Here is a 9,715-nt window from a genome sequence, read left to right as displayed (position 1 = left end):
AGTAGTACATTCAATACAAATCTATTGATGTGACTTTTGTACTCTAAATATGTATTTCCTCCGATCTAGAGAATATAATTACTTTTAGGTTTATCCTAAGTCAAATATCTTTATTTTTTACCAACAACATATCTAAAAGTGATTTATTTCAAATAGAAAAGGTTACATTTTCATGATGAATCTACTACCATAAATTTTATGTTGTAAGCCTTTATGATTTGTTTCTGTTCATAATCAAAGTTGAAAATGTTTGGCTTGCGACAAATCTAAAAGTTGATATATTCTAGGACATACTGAGTATATAATTTGAGTAATTCTTGGCTAATACTTGTAAAGTTTGATGTTTTTATTCAAAATGGGCCTTACATTGATGGACGTAAGTAGTCTTTAATTACACTTTTCTAATTAGCACCTTGCTCATAAGACTTAACATGCACATATCTAAAATCATTACTACTCCCTCCGTCCTAGAGTTTTGTGGGTACATTGGGACACTATTCATTAAAATTAAGGAACTTTTTGTTGTCTCTAGTCAAGGGTTTACATTATGGTGGCAGTTTGCATTTGGTGGGATGCCATGCAAAAGTTGCCTATACAGAATGCTAGGAGACACTAATAGCCCACCTAGAGTCTAGGCAATAACAAGAGTAAGGCTAGGGGCATGTTAGTCTTTTTCAAACACGCTTAATCCATCCTAAAGCTACGGTTGAGCTAATCTCTAAACATCTCCACCTTATATAAGAAATAGCTAAAAGATTACATCTCCAACGGTTTGTCTATTGTTCGAACCATCTTGAATCCCATAACCTCTATCTCATCAATAAGGGCGTGGAGCTCACTTCCTCTCTGCGAGCCAGCTCTCAAGAAGAGGCAGTACACTCTTGATCTTCCCACCTTTTCTCTCTTTCATGCAAGCAAAATGATGAGTTTATTTTTTATTAGCTAATTGAGGTGTCACTGTTGGAGGGTCCTCGACTGCACCTTATTTCAAGATGGAGAGAATATTAAAAAAAATCTCTAGTACACCACAGATTCGAAGACAAAGAGAATATTAGACAAGGGCAACAACGCTACTATTCATTTCAAGAAGCATAATACAACTTATCACTATTTGGCACTTATTAAGCCGTATATTTCTATGTACATTTCTTTACCCTCAGGCGTACACGTTCATTAGCTCCACGTACGTAGGTACGACGGGGTCACACCGTGCCAAAATACATCACGCATACCCCCACCGAGTACATACACGCCAAAACAAGTCATCAAAACATACAAGGAAGAAGAAAGAATGCGCGCATGCATGCACGCACGCCGGTTGTGGCAGCAGCATCAGTGGCCGACGGCTATGGCCTCCTCGTCGGCGAGCTCGATGCCGGCGTCGGCCAGGCGCTTCTCCACGTAGACATATCCTCTGGCAGCGAACGTGAAGAGGACGATGTTGATGACGCTGATCACGGCGAGCAACCAGTAGAAGTAATCGAGCCTGCCGTCATTGAGGTTGTCCGCGAGCCATCCCCCGTGACCGCCGCCGTGGCCCGTGACCTTATCGACGATGGTGACGAGCAGCGTGCTGAAGAAGAAGCCGATCGCGCAGGTGCTGAGGAAGAGTCCCGTGCTCATTGTCTTCATGCCCTTGGGGCACTCGCGCAGGAAGAAGGCGAGCTGGCCCATGTACGTGAACGCCTCGCCGGCGCCGACGAGCACGAACTGCGGCATGAGCAGGAAGACGGTGATGGTGACGCCGTGCACGGAGGTGGTCTGGCGGTGGCGCTCGACGATCGCGGCCACGGCCATGCCGGCGATGGAGAGGAAGAGGCCGACGAAGACCCGCTGGAGCGGGCTGAGGCCGTGCGGGTTGCCCGTGAGGCGCTTGACCACGGGCGCGAGGAGACGGTCGTAGATGGGCACGGTGAGGAGGATGGAGCCGATGAGGAAGACGGTGAGGGAGCCCGCGGGGATGAGGAAGCCCGAGCCGCCGATGCCGCGGTCCATGAGCTCGGCCTGCGCCACCGAGAAGGTGGTCATCTGCGCGTGGATGGTCCAGAACATGATGGTGGTGGCCCAGATGGGCAGCATCCGCACCACCTGCTTCACCTCCTCCACGTCCGTCCGCGTGCACAGCGTCCACTTGCTCGCCGCCGCCGGGGACTCGCCGTCGACGATGGCGGCGTGGTCAAGGAACCTGCATCATTTCATCCGGTTTGCAGAAAGTCATCATCGGTGTTACAGTAGTACAAGTGTCAATTACAGTACTAGTCTACATATATACTACTGTGGAGAGGGACGTCATTTTCAGCGTCAAGTTAGTTACTGATTCAGGTTTGAATTATTGAGTCTACCACCTGGCTGCCTGGTGACCACAAACTACAGTCTATTTGAGAGGAGAGAGTAGAAGACGACTCAAAATGCAAGGAACTTTGCACGTCCGATCAAGAATCGCCTGTGCGTCACATCCACGGAAGCTGGTCGATTCGATCGACCGATCAGCGCTGCTCGCCTCGTGATCGAGCCCGTGCACGTGACCTTATTCGCGTTCGTGGGGCTTGAACTTAGCGTGGGGGCGGCACCGGAGGGCCGCAGCGAGCCACACGAACGAGTGGCTGTCTCCGCCGTGCCCGTGAGCCTGCTGCCACTGTGCTGGACTGTGCCTTGCGTGCGCGCGCGCCATGTGATCGGGCAAACGGGGAGCAGTACGCTTTGCGACCCGTGGGCAGAGCTTCAGAGCGAGGGCCGGCTGGGCGGCTGGCTACCTCACACCTCTCAGCTTTCTGCCTGGAGGTTTTCCACAGGACAAAGGCATCTGTTGGGGGACTAAACAACGAGCTCTGGAGCGGCCGATCGGCCGCTGAAGCAGCACCCTGCGCAGGGTGCATGCATCTGCGAGTGAGAGGTGTTACGACCTCGCCCAGTGCTCAGCTCCCCCAGCTGCATAATCAGTTGCAAAGTTTTGGTGAAAAGGTGAGCTTGTCGCTGCCGTCACCCGCTCTGTGCTGCGTCCGCCTAATCTCAATATTTTGTTTCACTCGAATATATTATGGTGATGCATGGAGGGACGTAGCTATCTATCTGGGGGTGAGTAGGTGGTTATTATTAGAAAATGCTGCTTATTATCTGTGGTTCAGCAGGCATTGACCGGTGTCGTCGTCGTTCGTTGTTCTCCAGAAGCACAAGTAGCCTATAAATTTCTGGTTTTAAGTGGTTCATGCAGCTACTTGTGTACTATACTACCTCTACGATTTTTCACCGATGGATACAGTGCTCATCATTTTTTCGCCCCGGCCCCCACATGTAAAGATATATCATCTATGTGAACACGACACGTGAGTGATTTCGATTGGTGCCATCCGGTGCGAGCACGACGACGGTACGAGACAGAGGTGTCAGCCACATGCACCGTGGATGGTACGTGCAAGTGGTGGATGGATGCCAGGACTTCAGACCGCCCGCCCGTGGCGACTGGCGACGGGCTGTATCTGCAACGTCTCACTCTGGGCTCGCGTCACGCCCGGCTCCTGGCTCCATCCATCGGTCGCTGGACACTAGAGCGACCATCCCTTCCCAAAAGCACGCGCCAGTTTACGTTTCTGTGTACCGCCGCGTACGTGCGTGCCCGTGCCAAATGCTAGCTAATTTTGTCAGGTCCTGCCTGTACGTACATACAGGCCCTCCGGCGTACTACTCTGGGTTACCGTGACGCTGCATCGATCAGCAGCAGTGATCTTGTGACAAGCACACGTGCGTGCACGTCAGCATGTTGGCCTAGCTGGCTAGCTCCTCCTTGTATCAGCTTGTATCTGCCGCCCTAAGCACAATTTTTTGTCTCGTTTGATCGGGAAACGTGCATTTTTTCCCCCTTAAAAGCAACCAAACTATGTCCTGCACTATGCATCAGTATGTTTGCATGCGTGAGCAGTGAAAGAGTGAGCACGGAGCTAGATGGTGAGCAGCTGCGGACTGCAGATCGAGAGGAGTTGAAAACTTCAGAATTATTGGGGGGCGATGGGGATGCGCGGGCGCATGTTGCAGTAGATGGGGCCCCACCAATGATGAGCTCGTCCTCAAATATTCATTTCGCAAATTGCACTGCATACCTGTCGTTGCTAGCTGCTATATCTGATAGATGGATGGATACATGTGTGTGTCTTGTGTAGCCTATGCACGGGTGACCCACATGCGCCCGGACAAGCAGGAGCAGGATAGGATGATGATTCATCAACCATGAATCTCCTATAACTCGTCGAAACAAGCAAGCTAACTAGCTAAGGGTCCTCCTTGAATAAGCTAATTAATCGAATCTGTCCAAGGTTTAATTTACTGTTTTGAGCTTAGTCATGTGCAAGCATGGTCGATTAAGTTGTTGATGATGATACTGTTAATTTTATCAGTTCTATCTACCTACTGATGGGTAATAATATCCTACTAGCTACCATCGAGTAACTAAATTCTTTCAAAGGAGTAAAGCTAGTAGGTAATGGAGGATTATATTGCTCTTCGGTGATTCTTACCGGCATTCCTTGCTGTGGGGCAGCTTCTGCTTCCCCTTGACGTCGGCGCCGGCGGCGGCCGCGTCGTCCACGTCGTAGAGCATGTCCGGGTCGGACGGTACCGGCAGCGCGCGCTTGTTCCAGGCGGCGACCGTCACGGCGGCCACCTGCGTCAGCGGGCTCCCCACCAGCTTCTTGAACCGGTACCTCCTGGTGCCTAGCAGGAACACGGCGAGCCCGACGAGGATGCCGGCGGCGCAGACGCCGTAGCCCCAGCGCCGGCCCACGTTGTCCTGCACGTACACCAGCACCGTGACGGCCAGCAGCGCGCCGATGCTCACGAAGAAGTAGAACCAGTTGAAGAAGCGCAGCATCTTGCCGCGCTCGCCGTCGTGCGACTCGTCGAACTGGTCCGACCCGAACCCCGACACGCTCGACTTGAGCCCGCCCGTGCCCAGTGCCGTCAGGTACAGGCCCAGGTACAGCACCCCGAGCTGGGTCCCGTTGGCCGCCACGCAGTCGGGGCTCGCGCCCTTGGCGTCCGCGCACGGCGGCGGGCGCAGGCCCGGAGCCGCCGTCGATATGGTCAGGATCATCACGCCCTGCAGCGTACACGCGCGCCATAGTCAACAATCAGCCAGGTGTCACGCGGTTGTGAAACTGGGAGGATGCACTGGTCGCGCCGGCGGCAGACGACGAACCGTGGCCTGGACGGCGGTGAAGATGGCGATGGTGAGGTAGCGGCCGAGGTAGCTGTCGGCGACGAAGCCGCCGAGGAGGCAGAGCATGAAGGAGGTGCCGATGAAGTTGGTGACGGTGTTGGCGGCGGCTGCATTGCCGAGGTGCATGGTGCCGGTCATGTACGGCACCAGGTTCACCGCGATGCCCAGCGTCGTCATCCGCTCGAACAGCTCCGCGCCTTCATCACCAAGAACAAAAACCAACAACAACTCTCAGGAGTCTGGACCACGCACATGGGGACGCATGGACAGCACGAAAAGAGCAGTAATGGCCGCCGGGCGCAAGTCGCGCGTGTGCCGTGGCCGTGAAGCGAGCGAGACGGTGGGCGAGCAGGTCTTTTTATTACCTAGGATCATGGCGGCGCAGCCCCATCCGCCGGTGGAGGCGCGGCTGGCCGGGCGGCCCTTGTAGTCCCAGGCGTCCGTCAGGGCCTTGCCGTCCGACGCGGTCTCCGGCAGGATGGTGGCCATCGCGCACGCACTAGTCTATTGCTCAACGCCGGTCGATCACGGTGGAGAGGCTAAGGCCCGAGGTACGGGTGGACGGGTGGTGGTGGCGCGGCGACGAGCGAGCGAGGGGGCTCGACTCGATCGAGCTCGCAAAGGAAGAGCGGACGAGAGGTGTTGGGCGGCGGCGCGAGGCTAGTCGTCTGGATCGGCGCACGACGCTGGCTGCTGCTTTTGCTGCCGGGAGCCTGCGCTGCCCGGCGCCGCTTTTATAGGCGCGCGCGCGTGTGGTGGTGGTGGATCTTTGCGTCGGGTTCCGGGTTGTCCCCCGGATCTGAGAGATCCTGCTCCCACCATTACCTTCGGTGGCTTGGCTCTAGGGGCAGCTAAGCCGGTGTGCTATGCAGGGGAATCGGTATCTCGCTCCCACGGTCATCCCCTCCCATGACTCTGGCACTCCTTAGTTTATTGCGCAATAATTGACCTTTTTGCTGGTGAAATTAGTGGGGGGATCTTCCATGGGCAGCTTGACTGACGGGCAGCTGTGGTGGGTCTGAGACTCGGAGAGAGACGGTAACTTTCAGTGTCTCGCGATGGACGGCAGAGCGTCAACCTCGCTCTTGAGCTATCCATACACGGCGCCATCCTCTTTAGAAACTCATGATTGGTACCATTGTAAAAGCGACTGTGGAGTGATATTTTTGTGGCATCGTGAACCAATTCGAATTAGACACATGATAGCCTCTATGTGTGTGCACATGGGAGTCCTGCAAATTTTTCTTGCTTTTTTTCGCAACTTTATATTTTTAGAAACTTATAATGTATTCATACAACATTTGTGTTGCATTTTCTCACACAGCTTCTCAAATGATAACTTCTAAGTACAGCTTTTAAGATAATTTTGTTAATTAGGAGAACTCGTTGCATTATTTTTTTTACACATAATTTCTGTACACAATTTATTATCAGGATAAGGTTTTAGCACAGCTTTCACAAGAAATTTCTCTGAAGACACTTTATATTTTTTTAAAAAAAATACTAAACAACTTATATACATAAGTTTTTTCAGCACATCTTTTACAATAACTTGTCAAAAGGACTTTCCGATGGAAACATTTCCTACTTTTAAATATTTTCTTTTTTTACAAAATATAGATGTATGTTTACATACACACGCGCACACTCGCCACTACAAGTACACATAATAAAGCTATCCCAATGAGCAACTCCAATAAGCTAGCATATCTTGAGATTGACAAAGCCACAACATGCACCTTACTGTCAGCATTGCACGTGACACTGAATCTGGATTCTGATTATGTAAGGCTTGTAAATTACGTGCCACAAAATGAAGAAGAAAGGGTAAAAAGTTGGTGGAAGTGTGTGATCCACCCGTCTGCGAGTGGATCTGAGTTATTTGGATGGATTTTGGGACTGATGTTCTTTCTTCGGTTATAAAAGGATAGAGTCAAAATTACTCACTTCAAGTACATCAAATTCTAGTAACCTCCTAAATCATCGTTTGGTTTATCCCAAGTATGCAATAAGATCAATTTACCTCTTAACAAGATTTATTTTTTTTAACGCACAAGTGAAGTTCTAGTTCAAAATTTGCAAGGTGATAGCATACATCATAATATATGTTAAAAAATACAATATATTTTTTATCATTATTTTGATATGCTAGGAAATCTAACTATTTTGTAACTAAAGGATGGTGCCCACTATCATCCTACAAAATTTTAGCTTACAACCATACCTGTGCATGGAGAAATTAAAAAGATAAATTTATCACGTGTTAAGTTGACCAATTGGCATAGTTACAGGGGTAAATTGAAAAAAAAAGTTACGATTTTGGTGATGCTTGAGGATAGCAATTTGAACTTTCTCTAAAAAAAAGATAGATTGTTCCTGCACTAATAGAGGTCATACAATGTGTATACGTCGTCATGAAAATAGCCCTCAAGAAGGCTGCAACTTCGGGATGTGATGATCCCTGCGTCCAGTAGCAGAGCCGGCGTATGAGTCCATTTCTTCACACTGTCAGTGGACCACGACATCCCATTCAGATCGGCCGGAATTTCACCGGGGACAGTTCAGTCGCCGCGAGAATCAGGAAAATTAAAACCAGCGGGTTCGAGAAGGGGACCCAAAAACGATTCCGATGCGTACGTGCTGTCACGCAACAGGAACGAGAAGGCTCCAACTTTGAAAAACGCGATCTATCCTGGTCTGCAGCGGGCATGCGTCCACTTCCTGCTTCCCTTTCAGCGGACCACGGCGTCCGTTTCCCCTTGATAATACCTGCTGGGACGACACGCGTTGACATTGCGGCTCCGGATCGATTGATTTGTGTACTCGCACGTAAATCCACCGTGCAAGACTTGGGACCTGGGTCTCCTTGGCTACTACAGCGTGTGCCTGCCGACCTCCTCGACCGGCTCCTCAGCTGGTCGAGCGCCCACGGTTCGTGCTAACTGCTAAGGTATCTGTACAAGCCAGAAGTCGCGGTGCCCTTTTGGAAACTGGAAGCAACAGAACCCACCCTGCTCCTGAACTTAGAAACTGGGACTGAATGGGCCGCCCACTGGATCGTATATGCCAAAGAAAAAGGAAATAACCATCATGCCCGTGCATCATCCTCCATGAGTATTCATATGCCTTTTACATGAACCGAAACAGAAGATCCATCGAGCACGTGTTATTAGAGCGTCACAGCATGCATGGGGTACCATTTGATCCCTAGCTTAGCTGGCCTCTCTTCGGATGGTTTAACTCTGATGATAGATGACCACATGATGGAAGGTACGTAGATCTAGCTGCTAGGACCATTTCTTTGCGTTAAGTTGCTCATTCTCATTGGTGCCCCCACAACATTGTCCTATGTACTATGTACTACCAGACTAGTCCTTCGATCTGCTGAAATGAATATAAATTTAAGTTGCAAGATCATTGCAGCGCTAGTAGATTATTCACTTGATCACAGTCGAGCTAGGTAGCTAAGCCCCCGGGCATATGTACACATGCATGCATGAAAGCAAGCTCCGAAAGTAGTAGTAGGGCAAAGAATTAAACTATCACCCTTGTTAACCCTTGCAGTAAAAATTTTCCCGCTTTACACATTGATCACCATCCAACTCTTCTGTTCATTACGTACTGCTACGTACACAGCCAGGGCGACAAAAAAAATTGACCCCTGTTTTGACGACAGGAATACCTAACCCAGCAAATACACTCTCCAGACGTCACACCACAGAATATTTACCTCGATTGTTTTTCTGCGTGCCTGACAAAGTCTGGCTGGCTGCTGATGTTTTCCTTCCCCCCCAGAAAAAAGAACAAATTTCAACTTCTGAAACTTCATACGATTGTTGCAAATGTATTTATACAAATGTAAACATTTTCGAGTTCGTTGATGGCGGCGACCACCTCTTGTAGCTCCCTCGGGGTGTTTGCATCTTCGAGTTTCCCTCAGGGTGTATGCGTCTTCGAGTTCCCTCAGGCTGTTTACTCCTTCCAGTCTTCTCGATCTCAAGTTGCTGTTAATTTCGGACTTGTTTCCGTCAGCCTCAGGGTGTCGCATTTTCGAGTTTCTTCCCTCAGATTGATGATCGATTAGACGTATGTATGTAGTGGAAGAATTTTACTCAGGACTCAACGTATAATGCAAGTGGGTGATAGCATAGTTAAGTTGCTTTCTTTGTTAGTGCAGTAGTACTAATAACTAGTAAATCGGTGTGCATGGACACGGATATATGACCCGACCAGTTTTCGATCTCTGAAAGTTACTGCAGCTTTTTTTTTCCTCCGCAGTTCTTACGGCTACTAACTTTCAGATTTTCAGTCCAATTTTTACACAACATATAAAATGTACAATCCACAATAAAATTACTGAAGGTTTAATCACAGCCACTAGGATTAACTATTAACCATATAGTATGCTCATAGCACGGCAGTCGTCAGCCCACGCTGTGTTTTTTTATTTTCAGGCAAACATGCAGTTCCTCAAATAATACCGACAGCACAAGAACCAAGAGCGAA

At 49.7% G+C, this 9,715-nt stretch overlaps 1 protein-coding gene across 1 annotated transcript; it reads right to left on the bottom strand.

Moving 5' to 3' along the window:
• Positions 1–1,051: 1,051 nt before the first annotated feature.
• LOC112875756 (protein NRT1/ PTR FAMILY 6.3-like) lies at positions 1,052–5,979 on the bottom strand. Its single transcript, XM_025939722.1, has 4 exons — positions 5,575–5,979; positions 5,189–5,406; positions 4,509–5,089; positions 1,052–2,185 (listed from the first exon to the last, which is right to left on the bottom strand). Exons 1-4 carry the CDS (start codon positions 5,696–5,698, stop codon positions 1,333–1,335), a joined length of 1,776 nt encoding a protein of 591 aa, XP_025795507.1. The 5' UTR covers positions 5,699–5,979; the 3' UTR covers positions 1,052–1,332.
• Positions 5,980–9,715: the final 3,736 nt, after the last annotated feature.

This window comes from Panicum hallii, chromosome 9, assembly GCF_002211085.1.
Source record: "Panicum hallii strain FIL2 chromosome 9, PHallii_v3.1, whole genome shotgun sequence".
Taxonomy (NCBI): Eukaryota; Viridiplantae; Streptophyta; class Magnoliopsida; order Poales; family Poaceae; genus Panicum; species Panicum hallii.
The sequence above is the reverse complement of the archived record's forward strand: the minus strand, read 5'-3'. Positions and strand labels throughout refer to the sequence as shown.